Source organism: Pollachius pollachius (assembly GCF_949987615.1).
Source record: "Pollachius pollachius genome assembly, chromosome: 1".
Lineage (NCBI taxonomy): Eukaryota > Metazoa > Chordata > Actinopteri > Gadiformes > Gadidae > Pollachius > Pollachius pollachius.
The window spans coordinates 39,329,842-39,350,574 of record NC_136934.1 but is presented as its reverse complement, the minus strand read 5'-3'; the positions used below and the strand labels follow the sequence as shown (position 1 = coordinate 39,350,574).

The following is a 20,733-nucleotide window of genomic DNA, read 5'->3' as shown; positions in this document are numbered from 1 at the left end:
CATGTTTGGAGGGGCCCCCAGACCAGGGGACGTTTGCCTTGGCTGGTTGACGCCGCTGTCTGTCTGTGAATGATGATTATGGCGAGGCAATAATTGTACAGCGCTTTGAGTACCCACAGGTCTGAAAAGTGCTATTTAAATGCAGTACATTGACCATTTAACATATTAATTATTTCTGCCACTGCAACTCAAGCTAAGTGCCCAGCCTCTTGTATAACCTATAGCTGGTTTGTTAAAGCAAGCAAGTAAGAAAGAGCGCCGCATGGCTGGGAGTTTGCCTTGACAAAAGGTTGCTGCCGTTCCATTGAGTGAACGCTGCTGAGAAAGGTTGCAAGGCATTGATTCAGCAGCTCTAAAGATAGCCCGTTTTAAAGGGCTAATAGTGTTTGATCTTGGGACCTCGGTTGTTCTCGGGACAGAGTTGTGGGCTTAACTCAAGAGGAATAGTAGAATAACCATCCTTAAATAAAACATTAATAAATCGTTCTAGTTAAGTATGAAGTATGTATGAAATTGTAGTAGTGATGGTATGAAAACAGTACAATTGCTGGCATAAATATGCAGAATAAATGTATGTATACACACACCTCCCCTCCCAGCACAGTGGCTCTCAAACCCCCCCTTGCTGCAGGTCACCTCTTTTGTCGTCCGCATTCGAATGAGCCAATCAATAAGCACTGCAGGAACCTCTGTGGACCCCCCCCCCCCCCCCACAAGAAATACAGTCTGTTTGTTCCCTCTGGCCCCTGTCTCCACGGCAACGGACATCCGTGTTCTTTATTTTCTGTTGCCCCTACCGGAAAATGGCTGCTGCTGCCGACGGCCTAACAGCCACCGCACATCCATCGAACCGGGGTCACCGCCGTCATGAACGGACTCCGGGGGGAGGCTCTCACCCGCCTCTTTCCCTCCCCCCTTCCCGTCCTGCGTCCACTTGTAGTTCCCCCAGCGCGGCAGTGGCGGACCCAGAAGAAGGGCCTCCTTAGTTGACTTGACTTATGTATTTAGGTCAGGCCTGATGGAGGAACGAGAGCATATTGTGTCGGCCTCTCCACGGGGGGCGGATCAGAGAGAGAGAGAGAGAGAGAGGGAGAGAGACGGGTTGCGACCGCGGAGGAATTAAGCCTTTAAAAGTGATGGGGCGTGGGATATTTAGAGCAACTGGAAGCGCGGTGATGGCGGCGGTGGCAGCGACGCTCGCTCTCCACCAGACGTGAAGCGAGGCAGCAATTATTTCAGGCAGAGGAAGTGCACTGGAAAGGCAATGCAGATAGGGCCCGATGGCTCACTGAACGACGTCTCGGCTGTGTGTGCATGTCTGCGTCTGTGTGCTTGTGCGGCTGCAAGATCTGGGTTTGTTTGGGAAATGGGTTTTATTTTTTTACACCCGGCTGCTCTCTTTTCCCAATCCGTGTGTGTGTGTGTGTGTAGCCTGTATTGCCAAGGGCTGTTTAAGCAGGAAGCAGGGGAAGCGGCTTCCAGGTGCTGTTTGATTCAAACGCCCAGGAAGAACCCTAATAACAACTTATTCCTCCACAACCCTGCGTCTTCTAATTACCAGACTATTTTGGTGCCATCATCCTATCGAAGAGGCCATCCGCTAATAGACGGGCCCAAGTACATATATATAGTGGCGAGACAATAAAATAGGCTGTTGTCTTTGTCTGCTCTGTATACAGATGTATTTAATGCAGCAGATGTTTAAATAGCCTATTACTGGATGTTCCCCTAGCCTAAAGAGTAACACTGGGAATTGCTGGTTCCCCATTAGTGTGATGAGGAATCGTACAAGAGCATTATTGTCGCGCCATAGATGTCATATAAGTAACGTTTTAAAAGGCTGCACCATCATTCGTAAGGAAATCACTTCACATCAGACGTTCATCCATCATGGTAGGGTGGTACCTGTGGAATACATAACATACTTGGTGGTACAGTCTCTGTGTTCATCTACACACCAACCTTAACCTTTTCTTTGTTGTTGTGTTTATTTTTGACTTGTTGGGTCTAAAAGAGGTCTGGGGTATGACATGTGTTCACGGCCCCTCTTTCTTTCTTTCTTTCTTTCTTTCTGTCTGTCTGTCTGTCTGTCTGTCTGTCTGTCTGTCTGTCTGTCTGTCTGTCTGTCTGTCTGTCTGTCTGTCTGTCTGTCTGTCTGTCTGTCTGTCTGTCTGTCTGTCTGTCTGTCTGTCTCTGACAAATCTGTCTCACTGTGTATCTCTCTGTGGCATTTGCAGACAGGTAATTTTCTTTCTATCACACACAGACCCACACGTAGTCTTCACAAGCACACAGGAATAGATGGGTACACATGCAGGCACACATGCACGTTGGCTTTGGCACCGTCACGCTCACTCTGCCCACTGCTGACCTTCCCCCGTCACCTCCTGTTTTGGCATCCACACCTTTATCCTCTATTCTCTCCATTTCTCCCTCCTCTACTTCCTTCCTTCTACCGGGGTGGGATCTAAAATTAGCACTGGTGGAATGACGAGCACTCTTCATGAACTGGGACTGGATCCACTTATTAGGTACAACTAGTCTCCGGTTCCACGGCTATTTAGGGTGCGCTCCCCGCGATGCGTTTTAGTGGCTGCCGACACCGTTGCACCATCTTCGCTCGTGTTAGCATTTAGACAAATGCGTCTTAAAAGGCACAAATTAGTTCAATCGGCTCTTTGAGGGGACTGGAGATAGCGTAGTTTTAGAATTACTGGACTTCTTCCCAGATTACCCCCCCCCCATCCCCCCGTCTCCTGTTTGACATATAAAATGCGGAACATCTTCTTTTCTTGTACATTTACGTTGAGTCATTTCTCTAATGTGGTTATCCAAAATGATTTCCAAGGGAGGTTGGGAACGAAATCCATACCGAGGCAACTACAAATTAAAGTGCTGCTCGGCAAGTTTCCAAAAAATACCAGATATGAGTGCAGCAGAGCTGTAGGAACTGGAAACTAGGGTTCTTGTATTTTATTATGATAATAATCAGGTCATTATGAGTCTGTACTGCAAACGTCTAAATAAAATAAAAGGTTTGACGCAATAGAGTACTAAAGTGTGTCGTCACGATTCCATAGCAACCGATTTTCGGTTCTACACAAACCAAATTAACAAGGGGAAATCCCATGCCACACAAATGTTTTATAGAAATGGAAGGATTTTTTTGCAAATTGATTTGCAAGTTTGCTTTACCAATGACGTAAGTGATATTGAGATTGGGCCAATTTACCGTTACATTATAAACTTTATCTTTCATGCTAGCGCAAACTTTTCCTTTTAATACCCCAGGGGAAACATAACATGGACGCCTCGACATGTTTCGATTGGTAGTGATTTTCACCTCTTGAAATAGATTTATTTTCATTTTGAAAGAAACAACACATGGAAGCAATGGAAAACGCCATCTCTCGTTCGGTTGTTTAGAACTGAAAATCCGGTTGCCAGGACAATGTGACGTTTTCAGTTTAGCACTCTATAGAGCTCGTAAGTACGCCCCTTCCGGTAGACCCCTCATGGGACCTCTGGGCGAGCAAAATTAGAATGGGAGTCAAACGAAATTTATTATTTTCTGATCCCAGTCATTAAATGCCTTGGATAACACATATGTTTTGTGTGGGTCCAAATAATAATTTTTCACGTAAAGAGTTTGACCGTTTATTGTGCAATTGTTCAGTTAAAGGCTGTAGAGAAAACACAATGAGAAAGACTACGCTCCCTGCGACTGGTGTGGACAAGACCAACAATACCCCCATCGGCATAACTGAAAATCTACACATGCCCCGACTTATAATGGTTTTCACCTCTTTCGATGCTGTTATCCTCCCCTTTGAAAAAAGTGGTGAGGTTGAGCAGAGAGATCGCCATGTCTGTACCAGAGTGGTGGTGACGTATACCATTCGCGTCAATAGCAGCGAAGTGTTGTAGTTCACAAAGCGGCCTCACACAAAACCTAACATTATCAAGCTTCTTCGCAAATTATTTTTGTTTTCTTTGCATGAAAAATTATAATTTAAATCCACAAACAACATATGTGTAATCGAGGTCATTTAAGGACTGGGACCAGAAAATAATTACTTTCTCTCCATTGAAACCCATTCTAGTTTTCCTAGCCTAGAGGTCCCATGGGGGTCTCCCGGAAGGGGCGGACTTACAAAGCAGATTTACGGAGCTCTTCGATTATCAGACGTCATGAAGTCATTCAACGTCCTGCTCCTGCTTCCTGATCGGTCAATGTCCACTAAGGGGCGCTGTGGAGTCGTATTTTATGGTGTGATCTCACACTGTCACGGTCAAAGCACAGTGGCATCACTAAATCTCCTCCACCGGCATTTTCTGTCAATATTCGAAGGGCAAGAAAAAAAAGTCTGCACAGATATCAAAGCTAATTTAATAAACATTCTGCTATTGAATGTTATGCCATGCAGTTGACATTTCACCTCTCAGAAATGCCAGAATTAAACTTATGAGCTGTTTCGTTATGATATTTTTATATTCCGTCTGGGACTTGGGGAATAGATAAACAAGAGAAGAGCTATGGTGGATATTGATTTCTAGCTTTTTTTCTTTCTTCAGCAATGTTCTCTCTCTCTCTCTCTCTCTCTCTCTCTCTCTCTCTCTCTCTCTCTCTCTCTCTCTCTCTCCTTCTTTGATTCCAGCCACTGACTCCACAAGACTTCTGCTCTGGTCATTTGACTACAATGAAAGCAGCAAGTGTTTGAGTTCAGTTTTTCTGTACGGACGATGTTTTGCACAGCCTCTAAATATAAACGATGCCCTTGGTCCTGCTCTTTCAATGGCTGCGGTTTGTTTGGTTTGACTGGAGGAAATCCATTCAAGGTTCCGGTAGTTTTACACCACCCTGCGGTGTAGTCTTGTGCCACCGGGTTCAACCTTGATGTTCTAAATCATATGTTTGTGAATGAGAAGCAAGGGTATGTGCGGGCGGGGAGATCTGGAGCTTGGAGTGAATTTAAGTGTGTGCTTTGGGACAATGTTTAATGGCCTGCAGGGGGGAGTGAAACCTTCTGCTAAAGTATACAAGCAGCCTACGTTTACGGTGCCTAAAATGTTATGACAGATTGGCAAATTGGAGGTTCCACTTCCTCATGTTGACCAATCATACTGTACACCTTATCCCTGCGCTTTCTAAACACAAGGGACGCTAACTCAACGCATAGATAAGGGTAGAACACGAAACCGGACAAGAACTCAGAACTTCGCCACCGAAGTTGGCGAAGTTCTGGAAAGCAAGGAGGTCCCTCCCTTCCTTGATGGAGTGAAAATTAATATTGTGACAAGAAATTGGTTATAAAGGTTATATAGGTACGCAACAGTAGTGTACAGTAATGCACAGGAACTCACTGAGCCTAAACAAGGCTTTCGTGCCTGGAATATCATAACATTGGCATAAGTCCCCGTCGCTCCTAGTTGATTGAACGTGTTCATTTCCATATCAGACACAGTTGTCTTGAGATCAAGTGGTCTTGGATGTCAACAGCCGACAGGCATGAACATTTCAACACACGGTGAACAGGTTGCCTGAAAACCGTTGGAGTCAGCAGGTTGGAATACCCACGTCTGGCACTAGTTCCCTTGTGAGCTCTGGGTAAATTGCAGACGTGTGTGTGTGTGTGTGTGTGTGTGTGTGTGTGTGTGTGATTGGTGGTTGACACCCTTTTTTTTTTCCCATGATAGGCCAGTGTTTAGTTCTTTCTATGAAAAAGGAGTTATGTGGTGACTGCAAGATCGATCGATCGATCGTCTATAGCAGGTGTGCGTCTGTCTGTTTATGTGGATACTCTTTGCACATAATGTTAAGATGCACTGTCAAAATAATGTCTGCAACTAAATGAACATGTACGGGGGGCAGAGACAGAGAAATGGAGACCTTCTTGGCGGGGGGAACATTTTTTGTTTTTTTTGTCACCTCCTACCTCGAAACACAAAGGCACAAGAATACGAATGAACTGAGGCTGTGTTATTCCACTCGGACTCTAGTCTATTTTGGACGCAACAATTCGAACAAGTTATCTCCCGACGCCGCCAGGTGATTGGGGCTCAATGCTGGCCCACCATTAATCCGCGTGAAAACACAATCTCCCTTTTTTAATTTCTTTCAACACATTCAAAGGAGGAACCAGGAAGTGAAACCCAGGGCCATATACGGAACACTACCTGGTGCCGCCGCCGCTCCGGCTCACCGACAGCAAAGGCTTGTTTTATTGGAGAAACAGATCGGTCAGCCCCCTCAGCCTCCCCGGCTCCCAGAGCCAGCACTGGTTGTGTTGACGTGGGTCGGGAGCCCCGGGCAGTGTTCGGTCGACTGTGCTTGGAGACGAGGACGAGGGAGGCGAACGTAGGCGCGCGCGTGTCAGCAGTGCAGCAGACGCTTTTTGGTTTTCTTTCTGGCTCCTACTCGTCTGGCGGCGCTTGACATTTGACAACATTCACACAGCGCCGCACTTTTTTGGTTAGCTTTCTCTTTTTTTTTTTTTGTCCTATTTCGCTCTCTCTCTCTCTTCGCCTTCGTCAGGCCCCGCCACGCACGCACTCACGCACACACGAACGCGCACATGCACACAGAGTATGTGCTGCTTGTGTACCTCCAGGCTCTACTCCCTCATTATCTTTTTCTCCGAAACACAAACACTCATCACCCCACTCCCCCTCACCCAACTCCCTCACTCACCTCCTCCATTACCATCAAGAGAGCTCCTTCAGCCTGACCTGCTGTCGGTCTCTCAATCTCATTGAGGCTCACTCAGTGGGAAAACCAGTCTGCTGTTCTGCCCCAGTGACAGTCCCATCAGGCTGAACATCTGCCCAGCGACCACCGGTCCTTCTTACCCTGCAGTCAGTTATGCAGACACACATGACACCCCCAGTCAGTCCAGTCAGTCAGTGAGTCGGTCTTTCGCTGCACAGGCTCATAGATTGCATGGCAGGGAGCCACCGGTAGAAGCAGCTGGCCCACCATTCCTCGCGCTCACAGCCCAGCAGTCGCGCCATCTGTGGCACATCGCGCCGTAGCGCTGTTGGCTTGGAGACAAAGGATTGCGGCAACAACAGAATGGAGAATATATTGTACCTGCCAGCATATAGGCCTGGTGTGGTGAGATCTTAGTTAGAGGGCTGCCTGGCTACGCAGCGCTCTCTATGGACTGATGGTGGACGACAAGGGCCGAACGATCGTGATGGGAGACGATGATAGCTGGGTCGAACAAATGTTTTTATTCATGACAGAAAATGGTGAATAGGTTGAAATGGCTTTTTTTTTGTTATGTCTACAGTAGACTTGTATGTTTTTCTTTACTGTAACCGGCTGGTATGGAAACACAGAATAATAAAGCTGTTGAAGGAGTGTCGAGCTGCCAGTTTGATGGCTTACTCTGTGCAGCCATTAAATGATGTTCAAGGTGGCACACGCTTGTTCCTAGTGCATACAGTGTTTTGGGGGGGGGGGGGGGGGGGGGGGGGGGGGGGGGGTAACGGATAAAAAAGCTTTCAGATCCCTTATGTGCACTAGTGTTTTAAAATAGGATTTTGGTTCATCGGGTAGGCTGGCTAACCTCACACAACCCCATTGGCAATGCATTGTGCCAATATTGGTTTAAGGATAATGCTTTAGGTGGTATTGAATATAAAACAAGATCTGTGGTTTCCCTTTTGACGGAGACTATATGCCATATTTGTATGGCTTATGAATTCATTCTGTATGGCCTCGTCAGTTTTCATTAAAACACTGCTAACCAGACAAGGAGAACATTATGCTTAACGCTCCGAAAGGGTATGATTATATTCTTGCTAATTGCCCCTATTTATCACAGACAATGATAGGTGAATTGATTAATTTTACATTAGCCCTCCTCTGAGCTAATAGTTGTGCTGTATAAAGTATCTGTGAAGACTGACGTCTTCACGTGACCTCTGCTTTGTGTCTCTCTCGTGATGCAAACAATGTTGATTTGTTTTGCATTTTAAGCCAAGCCCCAGGCATGCAAACTTGTCCCCTTTTTGTCAAAAGTGGTGCTTAGTTCCCCAAAGTCGTCTGGGGGTTGACTCCTCTGTGGGTTGAGTTCACCATAGGGTTGTTATGCTGATCTGCAAAAGTTTAAATCCCAATCCAGTAAAAAGAAAGTTGCTAGGTAGAGATTCCTTATATCTAATCCGGATTGAATAAGATTTGCATTTACAGTTGTTTGTTGCACTGTATGGACCTAGTTGAAGCATGTTTTATGTATTCCATACATAACCAGTTTTCATGCCAAAAGTTCAGATATTTCAAGTTTTAGCACTGTGGAGTTTCTTCTAAGCCTTGCATAAACAGGGATGGGTGTTTCACTTGTTTTTCCTTTTTGCACTCTTCTAATTTTTGTAAAAGAACATTTCATAACTGAAGTAAAAAAGCCTTGGGGTATAATCTAATTTGATGTTGCAATCTCAAATATAACTGTTTCCATCTCTCCTGGGGTGCCTTTGGCGATAAGTGCTAATCTTTCCCAGAGATGCAAACAATGTCGCCACCAACACCCAGTTTGTTACATTTATAATACTTAAAATCCAAGGGCTTTCGTCAGTGGCCCATTGGCTCAATCACCATTGAGTTACCTTTTATTTACCATTGTTTTTTCTATAAACAGAGGAAATGTTCTAATTCATTCATTTATCTCACAGGTCAAGCTGCTATCCCTGCCACTCCATTCCCAATGTACACATAAATTCTGTTTTGGTTTAGTTTTTCCCTTTCTTTGGCAACATCTTCGCCCGGTCTCTGTGTGTTCAGGACTCGGATGGCCCCCCCAGACCAGAAGGAGTCCACCCCCCAGTGTTTTCGGCCCTGCGCCACGGCCGGGTGGTGTCGTCTACCTCTGAGGAGGAGGAGGCCCTGACAGAGAAGTTCCTGAAGATCAACTGCAAGTACATCACAGATGGCAAGGTGAGCCACGAACCGTATAGCGTCATCGTCTCGATTGACTCCACTTGGAATCAGCACCACTCCTCGCCACGGCCCTCGTGCTGTTATTTAACCCAATTTGTTCTGAATATTACAAACTATAATTATTCTTTTTTGTCTGGCCCCCCTCCCAATCTGCGTGCTTCACCCATCATCCCGCCACCCCCAGGGCGCGGTGAACGGCGTGCTGCTGGTCACGCCCAACAACATCATGTTCGACCCCCAGCGTATGGACCCCCTGGTACTGGCCCACGGCTGTGAGGAGTATGGCATCATGTGTCCCCTGGAGGAGGTGCAGTCAGCCGCCATCTTCAAGGAGATCACCGACGCCAAGATCAGAGACGGCGCGGTCGGGTAGGAAATACGAAACATGCTTTTGAACGAAACATGTCCAAAGGGCCAAGCACACGGGGTGTGGAATTCGGTTAATATTTGTAGCGCAAACAAAAAAATTTAATCATAGGACTATGATTTACGTCTATTTTGGAAGCGAAGATTCTATAACACTGCGTCTGTTTGGCACGGCTGTGGTGTTTTGACTCAGTGTGTCTTAAAGCACATTGAGTAAGCTCTCACAATAATGAACAACATGCAGTCAAATTATTTGACTGTTCACGGCAACGCCAAATCCCCCACCCTCCTCCCTTTCTATCAGTGTAGATAAAATATGATTTACAGTCTCATTCACATACATCACCTGTCTCTTTGTCTCTCTCTTTTCCCAATACGCCGCACTCCATGATGTAAACACTTGAGCATGTCCGCAGATGACTGAGATTGCATCAGCGGACATCCAACAGTTTATTCTGTCTTCTTCCCCATGCCAAAATAAAATGGAAGTGGCAATTAGAGCCAGGGGTTAATGAAGTATGCTTTCAGCCTCCCACGTTGCAACTGCTCACCCATTTGGTTTTAAATGCGGTGCAGGGAACAGACACATTAGAGGCGTCTATGATACGCTCAACGTGTAAAGTTTTGAGTCATGCTAAATTTGTTCATGCCATGTGTGTGTGTGTGTGTGTATGTGTTTATCCTAGTTGTATTTGTGTGTGTGCGCGTACGCATGTGTGTGTGTATTGTGTGTGTGTCTCATGCATTGTTGACTGGGCCAACAGGCTATTCCTATATTTAGGTGGAGCATTACCCCAGAGCAGCTATTGGAATAACAAGTGATTATTTTCTTTGTCAGACCCAGCTGTTACCTCAGCTGCCTGCTATTCCCTTCACTTCTCTCTCCCTCTCTTAATCACCAACGCTGTCCCTAATTTGAGCCTACTGTCTTCTCGCTCCTGTCATCTTTTTCTCTACAGATGAATCAAAACGATATCCATCACATTGATTTTGGTTCAGTTTTTGTAGGTTCTCACCATATTCATATTCATATTCACTCATATTGCATATTTCAATCTATTTACTTTTTTTAAGTTTATTTTATATACACCGTTTGTTTTTCTTTACCTTTGCACTAAATTAAGAATTTATTAATTGTTCATATTTCTTATTTTACTTAAGCTCATTTTCTCCTTATTGCACCGTGGGTCGGAGACAAACGCGATATAGACTCCTCTGTTTGTCGACAAACATTGACAATAAAGCTGACTTTGACTTTGACATCCGCTCAACTCTCTGACTCTCTCAGTGACCTGGAGCCGATGCCGGCGGAGAGACACCCCTCCCAGCTGACGGACGGCGAGGCGCCCCCCCGGGAGCCTGGGGCCAACGACAGCGGCGGCAGCACGGCGCCGCGCAGCACCGAGGGCTCTGTCTCCGAGGACGTGTTCACCGAGTCGGAGCTGTCGCCCATCCGCGAGGAGGAGCACCAGGCGTCCAGCGACGGCCTCTGCCTGATGGACAAGTCCTCCGGCGCCTCCACCGAGTCGGTGCAGACCGTCACCCAGCTGGCCATCGCCCCCCCCTCTGCCGCCCAGGGCGGAGACGGGTCGGCCAGCGAGCCGGCGAAGGCTTCGGCCCCCGTGGAGGACATTCCCCCAAACACTGCAGCAGAACCCCAGGCCCACTCTCCTACGGTGTCCAAGCAGCACAGTCTAGAGGGCACAGCAAGCACACCCGCCGCCGGCGCTGCGAGCGGCCCCACCAGCCAGGCCCGGGGGAGCGGCGACGGCTCGTCGCGCCCCGGGTCCGAGAGCTCGGCCGAGCCCGGCGCCGGCGAGCCCCCAACCAGCCAAGAGGGAGCCTGCAGCGAGGGCGCTACGGACTCGGTGCAGCGGGCTGGGGAACACAAGGACACAGTGGAGCCCACGGAGAAGGAGGGCCCTCAGAGCGCCGCAGAGGGTAATTGCACTCTCGGCTCCGCCCACTTTTCAGTGGCTCAGAATGCACTGCACCGTCACACAGGTCGCCCCTGATCAACGCTCACAGTAGTGGCCAGTAGTGCACTTTTTGTGTGTTCTTCCCACCCCTCTCGGTTACATTTTAGGATGACTTGCTCCAACATCACAGCTAACCCATCGCCCAACAACGTCGAGGTGTTCTCCGCCAACCTCCACAATCAAAGCCAAGCCCTGTCCGCCTTCCCCGGCTCCGTCAGGATCACATCCCTCCTGCTGCTCCCTGATAACCTTTACCAATCTCCTTTGTGCCTCATCGCTAGCAATTGGCATCCTGAGAGGAAGGGAAACGGCAGTGTCTGTGTTGACATCACTTTGTCAGTGCGAGGCGGGCTTTAAATGAGGGGTTTGTACGGCTCTTTGATGCCTTGCACCGCAGGTTGCAGCGTTGCGTGCCTACCTGCAGCCGATAAGCTAAAGCCTATCAAACGCCAGAAGGGTACAAATACACCTTCTACCAGATGAGGTGGGGGGAGGGGGAAGGTGTTGTATGCTAATGTTTAAACCCATCATCAAAACACCCACAAAACTCTTTTCTCCTGGGTGGCTTTATGTGTGAGGCGGTAAATGCTAAATTCCCAAACGCCAATGGAGAACAAAGTCAGATTTCCACTCCCTCCCTCCCTCCCTCCCTCGCTCCCAGGCTTTAACCTTGCTTCAATCGCCTTCTGGTTGGCCTAATCTTTGCCTTGTTATCTGATTGCTCACTTTCATTTGTACTGGCTTAGATAGCAATGTTGTAGCTAAAGTTGTTCCTTCTCCCCCCGAGTGATGAGAGAAACGCAGCTTAGAGTTAAAGTTTAGTTATTTATGTCTCTGGCAATTATTGCCCAACAGAGAAAAGGGGGCTGTGATATCCACTTGTATTTCTCGGCTGCACAGCAGGGTCACCCTTTATTCTGAGCATATTAGCTCAGCCCACACAAGCAACCGCAGCCTCATGGAAAAATACACCGCCTCACACGCTGAATTAATAAATTATTTCGAAAAGGAAATATATATGCATGTATTTGTATTCCTCTTGCCGTCATTATGTTTATTAATCCCCAATGCACCACTGACGATGAGGATGCATTGTCATGTGTCAATGCGGCGTTGCATGACTTTCTCTAAGAAATTACTGTATTCCTTTTTTCCCCCATACAAGGATCAGTGGAGAGACGAAACCCTCGCTCTCACAAGTTCCTGTGTCTGCGTGTGGGGAAGCCCATGAAGAAGACGTTTATATCCAACGCCAGCGCCTCCATGCAGCAGTATGCCCAGCAGGGCAAGAAGCATGAGTACTGGTTCTCAGTGCCACAGGAGAGGTCAGTTTGAGCACTAGACGCTATATAGACTATTTACAGCATGTCCTCCTGGCCTAAAAATGGTGGCCCTATTGCTAACTGCAGCTTATCCTAGATCTAGATACAGGGCAAAATAAAACAAAAAATCCCTTAAAAAAAATCTTTTTACAGGCTACTCATCAGCAGTTTGTGATCTGGCACATCCTCTCTTTTTAATATGTAAAGAATCTATCCAAAATGCATTCTTTGTGGAGCCTGGCACCCATTTGCCTCTTCTTGCCTGCCCATTTCCCTGTGCTGACAAAGCCAGACACCACCACAATTCATTATTCATCCACTCTGCAGGGGAACAGTCCCACACTCTGTGTTGGCCCACTAGATGATCGAGCAATGCAAATTATCTGAGCAATGGTTCTTGGTGTCCATGGAAGAAGGTTAACCATGCCACTGAAGATTTTTCACAGGCAACATTTAGTTTTTATGAACTCAACTGATTTATTGGACTTTCCATTTTAGGCTTTGCTGTGATCCGGATGCTTGGCAAATCAGAAGTGTTCACAATTAGGTTATCACCCTTAGCAATGACTCATTGCAGGGAGATATTGACTCATATTAATATGTTTTGCTTTTGAATTAGTCCCAATTGCTTAATTCGATCATTTCATTTTCTGAGAAGCCCATAAACACAAAAGCCAAATTGATTTGCACAGCTGAGTCCTACTGAACGGCTGCAGCATACTGGAGTCTTTGTTCGCTCTGTTGGCCACATGGAGAGGGGGGACAGGGCGCTAGGGATAGAGAAGATAACGTCAGGCGTCATCTGAGAATCTTAAACAGACACCCCATTTATAATGTCCTGCATGTTACAAATTATTGTAATTCTGTTACGTGTGTGTGTTTGTGTGCACAACCGCTTATGCATACCGCTGCCAGACCACTAGCTCCTATCGCAAGGATACTGGAAAATGCTCTCTCTGCTGTGAGCCCTGATTAGTCATCTTGTTGTCACCAACCCGTTGCTAGGCTACGACACCTTACACCTGGGGAAAGTGCAATGTATTTGACATGGGCTTTTCCCCAAGACAGAACCACGTGACATTCATTCACTTATTGATTTACTTCACTCGCGTGCATATAAATACTGTTTCACAGGAAACCGTTGCTTGGAAATATGCAGACTACAGTGACAATACCAGTGATAATACTATTATTGTAATACCAATAGGAATTACAATAATAGTGACCATAAGGAAAATATGAATAAATGTTTCTCTGCTTTCTAATACATGTATTGACAATTGACCTATTTTCTACAGTCTTTCAAGCTTTCTGCTTGCTAAATAACTTTTGATTGCACTCCACTGTGGTGTTTCAATGTGCTTTAGTATACTCGGTGGTATAGAGCTATCATGGGGCTATCTCAAGTTCCAAATGGTCAGTGAATACCTTCATTGTACCCCCTGTCTGCTTCTCCTGCAGGTCTGAGCACCTGTACGTCTTCTTCATCCAGTGGAGCCCGGACATGTATGGGGAAGGGGTGAGGGGGGTGGGCCGAGAGCCAGGGTTCAGGGTGGTTAAAAAGAACCAGGATTCTGAGAAGGCTGCAGAAGAGCCCGTCACTGATATCAATGTGAAAGAGTGGGAGGTAGGCAATGTTTTTTTTTTCTTCAATGTAGCTGTGTCGTACCGTCTTAATGTTTTTTGTATGGCATGGATTAGGAATAGCTCTATGCTCAAGATGTCCCAACACAAGAGCATTTTAAAATAATTTAAGTCGACAACATAATATATACATGCCCACATGCACCCTCAGGGATCAATAATTGAGATTAATCCATGCCTGTGAATCTGAAACTGTTGTGTTCATATTTGTAGTGTTTAGTGATGCATCTGTCTAGTGCTTAATTGTCAGTTAATTTATCTTTCTTATGGATTCATGCACAGTGTAATTGTAAATCAAATTGTGTGTCTTTTTTTTTTACCATCACTAGCTTGTTATTGCAACATGCTTTCGTTCTGTATGTTTGAAGTGTCAATGTATCAGTGCAAAATTGTGTGTAAAAGTGTGTCAATGTTGTGTGTCATTTCTGTACACGATTTCCTTCTCTTGGAAATGTGTTCACTTCAGTCAAGTTGCAACCGAAGCTCTCTGCATGTTTGTGTAATTTGTTTTTCATGAGTTAGTGTGCCGTTTTGTTGTTGCATTTATTCGTTAGTTCTCTGTCTCGTAAGCCACTGGATATATTTTCTATGGCTAAACAGAGCAAAACTGTATCAAAATGATAGACCATTTACACAAATTAGATTTATTTATTTTTTTCGGATAAACTGAAGATTAAATCTTCTACCGTCTCTATTATGTTGTCATTGTTTCTCGCAGTGTTTATGTAGCGAAGGTGTAGAGTTTGATTTAGGGATGCACATTGTGGCTGTGTTGCTGTATACTGGGTAGACGGCTTGCCCGTGGTATTATTTGATAGGTTGTGCAAGGGCTAAATGAGAAGGATTTTGTTGGTAAAGAAATGGATATAATGCATTTGGTACCTGTGGAGTGAAATATTAATGTAAATCAGTCATGGAGGAAACAAAGTGGAATGATTTGTTTTCCCTGAGACTGGCTGTCCAGCTGGATGCTACCTGATCTTCCACATTTGAATAAGTAAATAGACACCAGCTTGTTTACTTTGATCAAACATGAATCTTGAACATCACAGAATAAGCCTTGTAGAATTTAAGGATTGTTTGTTATGCAACGGCAAATTATATTCAACAAAAAATATATAAATTGTATCTAAGGTGAATCTGCGTGTTGGCAGACTACTCCCTATTAACATGTTTGATAAAAGGCTGCTGTTTCTTTAAATCCCTCTTGTTGTTGAAAGTGAGCAATCTTTTTATCCAATCGGCGTCTGGTGTCACTCTTTTGCCATGCTGTCATTGGTTGTTGCCGATGTCTTACACATCATCCGAACAGCCACAGTGGTGAAAAAGTATTCTATTTTAGTGCACACGAGGCACAGTTTGTGGCGCACGGCCCTTTGGAATTACTTCAAAAAAAAAACTTGTAATGAGACATCACGGCTCTACACTAGTGCTGAAAGCAAGACATGTTTTCTAGACGGGTGAAGGTTCAAGAAGAACCTCTGACCCCCAAGTATACATATCATGTAAGTTGTAAAGAATATCCAACGTTGTGTTTGTGTTGTTGTTGTTGTTGTTGTTGTTGTTGTTAGCACACTGGTAAACGCGCCTGCTAGCATGTTAGCCGAGGTCAGACCTGACCAAACAGCTGGTGTTTTATGATGCATTATTAGCCTCACTGCTGCTCATTCGTGACACAAAAAGTCCGGATTATTGTCGTGATCATACACCGTCCTTGTGGATCCCACGGTCCCCCCCCCCCCCCCCCATAGCAAACATTTGGTAACAGTTTTTGATTCAAGTTCCCGGGGTCGCAGCAGGCAGACACTGTCCCGGTCCGCGTGGACGACATGGTGTCTCCTGGCGGGGTAGAGCTGTAACCCGCTCAGACATTCCTGTACGTTTGGGGAGAGCAGGTTAATAACACGATGACTTTCTGGCAAAAGGTTGAATTTGGGGAAAACCGTGTGTAGGTCCCTGAATGATGTTGCTATTACTAATTTCCGAATACCTTTTGGAAGAGTAGGTGTAATAATAATACTATGCGCGATTTGTGGTTCACATTTTGGGCTGAATGCAGCCTGGATTTTTGACTAATTACAGAATCCTGGTAAACTGAGAACATATTCATGAAATTCAGAGGCATGGTTAAGATACTAAGTTTGTTCATAAAATGTACGTAAATTGGAGGTTTGTCTTTGGCAACCTGGTATTACATTAATGTGTCCCAGTCCCAGTTAACGCGACTAGCATCACTGTATTTGTAGGACCTTTTTTTTTTATAAGAATTAGATACGTTTTGCTCTTTCTGCTACATTATTGACCGCTATCAAGCGGAGGTGAAAGTAACTTATCAAAAGCTTGAGTGGATGTAGGGCTTGGCTTTGAGCTTTTGAGTCATTCATTTAACTTGCTTTACTCCATATCTGCCTGATATATTAACCAGAGCTCTGTGAACTGCTAAGAGAAATGTATGCGTAAACGGCCTGAGCATGGTACATTTGCTCATTTGTGTGTCTTTGTGCTGGGGAATATTTGCATTATGTGCAATATTCACATTATGTGGACTTGCTGATGCATCTCAACAGGGTATAATTCCTTGTGTGGGTTGTAGAATTTGGCTGTGTAAGAGTCAGTGGTAAATGTCTTGTCACTTGTGAGGAAAGTTTTCTTGATTTGTAGGCTAGTTATATTCACAGGAAGTAGGAAACCAGTGTTCTGTGAGGGCAGGACTTGTGCTGAGTGGTTGCTGCACACTACAGATCAACTTGTTGGCATGGTGAACATATTACACAAACATGCATAACGGCCTGGGGACTCTTGGATGCCGTCGGATTATCTGCACTGTGGACTACAGCCTTGTCCTGTCACAACAACTGAAACCCATTTTTCAGGGTTGAAACTAGGTCCAGCCTTGGACTCACCTGCTTTAAAAAAAAAAAAAAGCAAGAACACTTCTAAACTCCCTCCTTTCTTTCATTGTTATTTCAAATTGACACACTTTTACAAGCAATTTGCCAAACAGCAAATGCACTGCACATTCTGCTGTTAACCCCTCCTCCCCTTCCTTTTATCCCCCACTAAACGAAGATAAGCACTCGGCAGAGTTTCATGTTGCTCCTGTCCCTGTCTTTTGTACTACCAGGTAGTGTCTCTGACGGAGTACCACCGTAGGATCGATGCGCTAAACAGCGAAGATCTGCGCTCACTCTGCAAACGACTTCAGGTGCCCTGATGAGCCCTAACTACCCGACCATCTCTGCTCCGTGTAGCCAAGCCCAGCCCTACATTGACCACCAACACTCATACTAACACACTGTCCCTTTGGCTCTGCTCTGATGTTGCAGTCCTCATGTTCACATCTTAACCGTTGTCGACATGGTCATTTATCTATGTGGTAGGCTATCCTAAGCCTAATTTTATTAACAGATTTGATTTGAAATGTGAAACTGCAGCCAATCAGGGTCATCCTGTCTGTCGCTTGTCTCTTGCTTGTCCCTGTACAAACCAAGTCCGCTATTGTGCTCAAACGAGCGGTGGATTCAGGAGCGGGGTCCATGGCTACCAGACAGAGAATGGAATGATGGATGAATGGAAGAGAGGTGGGGGACGGGGGGTCGATGAGAGAAGTGAGACTCCATTGACGGTGAGATGGATAGTTTACTAAAGAACAATGCAGCTAGGCCCTGATTCGGTGAGGACTGTAACGTGAGACACCCCCCATGCCAACCCCGGGCGAAGCGCTTCACAATCAAGCCTGGTTATGGAGAAAGATAAACAACCCCAAAGGAAATCTCGAGCGCCGGCGCACAAATAATTTATTGGATTGGTTTTCCTATTCACTTTGCATTTGTTCCCCTTGCCAGACACGGGACTGGCCACTCCCTTGCATCTGCCAAGCCAGACCTAGTCATCTGGCGTTAGGCAAGAGGAAAGAAAGATATCATTCAAATTCTAGGATTTCCTAGTGGCCGTGGAGCAGGCAAAAGCTGCTTCCTATGCTCTTCCTAAAGAACGAACTGAAAAAATAAAATATTATTAAAAGGTAAAGGATGGAGCCTTGGATTCCCTGGGCAAGCCAGATGCACCATGTGGTGAATGTTCGCCCTAGACCTGTCACTGTCACCTTCATTCGCTGTTTACAAATCATTGCTCCTGTTAAGGGTGCGGTTTCAAGCTCATTTCTAATTTCAGCCAAAGGGTATCTCCGCCAACCTTAATCTTTTGATTATTCATTTGTAAAAGGTTATTGTTCATGGCCTTTCTCAGTTTCTCCAGCATCTACTTCTGAAATTGAATAGATTTTTTTTAAATTAAACCAAAATTTAAACGAATTGAGTTTTATTCTGGAAACTTAAAGTCTTTCTTATTTTGACAATCTTTGGATTGGACAGATTGTCAAAAATAAAAGAGAGAATTCTTCTCGCTCTGTAAGAATTCCCTTTGGAAGGTTCTTCCGATCCAATCGTCCTCTCTGTGAGGTCTGGTGCCCGGCTGTCTCTGACTCCTCTGACTGATATTGGTTCCCCATGGCAGATCACCACCAAGGAGGAGGCCAACTCACACCATGGCACGTCCATCAAAACGGAGCTGGAGCCAGAGACCTTCAAGCCCAACCTCAGTGAACCTAGCGACCTGCTGGAGGCCGAGCAGATAGAAAAGGTATGGCCCCTTGTGTCAACCCCTTCACACCTGCCCTCACATGCAGCTCGGAGTTGTTTAAAGACTGGGATTGGAGATGAGGAGTTATTCAACAATCCAACAATCAGCTCGAGGTATGTAGTAGTTGGAGCTAGATATAGAGGTGTTTGGCTTAGCTCAAAAGGTACAATATGCAAAAAAGGTTTTGCCAGAAAATGTACTCTCAAAAGCATGCCGTCACGTAGACACAAACTTTAAAGCTTGTCACCTAGATTAATTGCTCCGCCTCTGCAGCTTTGTGCAGCGTTTTTGTTTTCAATATTTAGACTAGAGCTAGCTTGAAATCACTAATTTTGCATATTGTATGTTTTTTCAGCCACTTGGAAGTTGGAGACAATAGAGTATAATGTAAATGTTGAGCTGGAGAAAGCTTCTAGTCTGTTATTATAGATTTAATAAAAAACAAACGTATCAGCAAGGCCAACATATAGTTGTCAAACGGAGTCCCTTTTGGTGTATTGACAGGTAGATAGCCAATATGCCACGTCCTTAAATCACTGTGAGTAATGGACCTGGCTCTAGACTGGCCGGGCACAGCTTAATGCTGGTGCAAGTAAGGTGCTCATTGGGTCATGAGCCTGTTCGTTCAGCTTTTTCCACAATCTCGCTCTCTCTCTGCCCCCAGTCTAATTACATAGCTGATGCTGCTCTACCTAGTGGAGGGTATGCTGAGGCTGCAGGAAAGGCAGAAAGTCATGTGTAAAGAATGCTAGGAATTTATTCGCAGCCATAAACAACTGGGATAAAAACAATGAACACGCAGTGCTGCTTTATACGGGCCTTGTTCTGCCCTGAAAGTCAATTTTTCATATTGTGTTCTTAGGCAAGGTTGGCCGTACTCTGAGAATCTACTTTAGCACATGCTCTGGTGTGCCTCTCGCACCGCTCCAGTGGGCTTTATGGCTGGCTCCGTGCTATCTCCCCACGCGCCCTCCTGCCCTTTTAATCCGTCTGTCTACCAGCGGTAGGAAAGGCTGTGTCTCCCAGGGAGCGGTGCACCCTTTGTTTCTCCTGAGAGACGGCTCTCCGTACACAGGGCCCCGTTACTCCCCTTTAAAAGGCGCCCGTGTTAAAAGGTCACTGCAGACGTAATTGAGCACTGATGGCTTTGGCCTTTTTATTTCATTTTTTAAACCCATTTTTTATTTGGCCCTCTTGACTGCCCCTACCTTACCGCTTCCTTCCTTCTTTTCTTAAATGTTGTTCAATGAATCGCTCATTGTGCTGTAAATGTTGTTGTGCTGAGCATTGAATGGTCATCGTCAGGAGTTCTGCTGGCCGCACCCAGAACCCAACCCAGATCTGGCAAAGCTGTATGTGACTTTATTGTGCCTTCAGGCTGTATACGTGCAAGATATGGTTCAAGTACAACATTCAACCATGAGTGTTTCTCGTCCCGCAGTTGGCCAGGAACCTGCCCCCGCGGACCATCGGCTACCCGTGGACGCTCGCGTTCGGCACGTCCAAGCACGGCATGAGCATCAAGTCCCTGTACCGGGCCATGCAGGGCCAGGACACGCCCGTCCTCATGGTCATCAAGGACAGCGACGGACAGGTGAGGGCGCACGGTGTGCTGCTGCTGGGCTGAGGGCAGGCCAAGGGGCGTACCATGGGCCTTGGGTTCCGCAGGAGAAAAGGACACCTGCTGTTGATGTCGATGTCCGTGTTGAGCGTGTTTGCGCTCTGTTGTTTCCCGCCCCAGGTGTTTGGCGCGCTGGCCTCCGAGCCGTTCAAGGTGAGCGACGGCTTCTACGGCACCGGGGAGACCTTCCTGTTCTCCTTCAACCCAGAGTTTGAGGTA

At 46.0% G+C, this 20,733-nt stretch overlaps 1 protein-coding gene across 2 annotated transcripts in view; it reads left to right on the top strand.

The window, feature by feature from the left end:
- The window catches only part of oxr1a (oxidation resistance 1a), a 50,581-nt gene that overhangs the window by 25,124 nt on the left and 4,724 nt on the right, over positions 1-20,733 (top strand). Inside the window, exons 5-13 of one of the 2 annotated variants that reach the window (XM_079748630.1) lie at positions 8,786-8,938; positions 9,126-9,310; positions 10,596-11,248; positions 12,458-12,611; positions 14,070-14,235; positions 17,377-17,457; positions 18,768-18,893; positions 20,335-20,487; positions 20,635-20,730. In XM_079748630.1, coding sequence (XP_079604756.1) covers positions 8,786-8,938; positions 9,126-9,310; positions 10,596-11,248; positions 12,458-12,611; positions 14,070-14,235; positions 17,377-17,457; positions 18,768-18,893; positions 20,335-20,487; positions 20,635-20,730 — 1,767 coding nt within the window. Of the gene's footprint in view, positions 1-8,785; positions 8,939-9,125; positions 9,311-10,595; positions 11,249-12,451; positions 12,612-14,069; positions 14,236-17,376; positions 17,458-18,767; positions 18,894-20,334; positions 20,488-20,634; positions 20,731-20,733 lie in introns of both variants that reach the window. The other variant, XM_079748629.1, reaches the window with a different exon arrangement.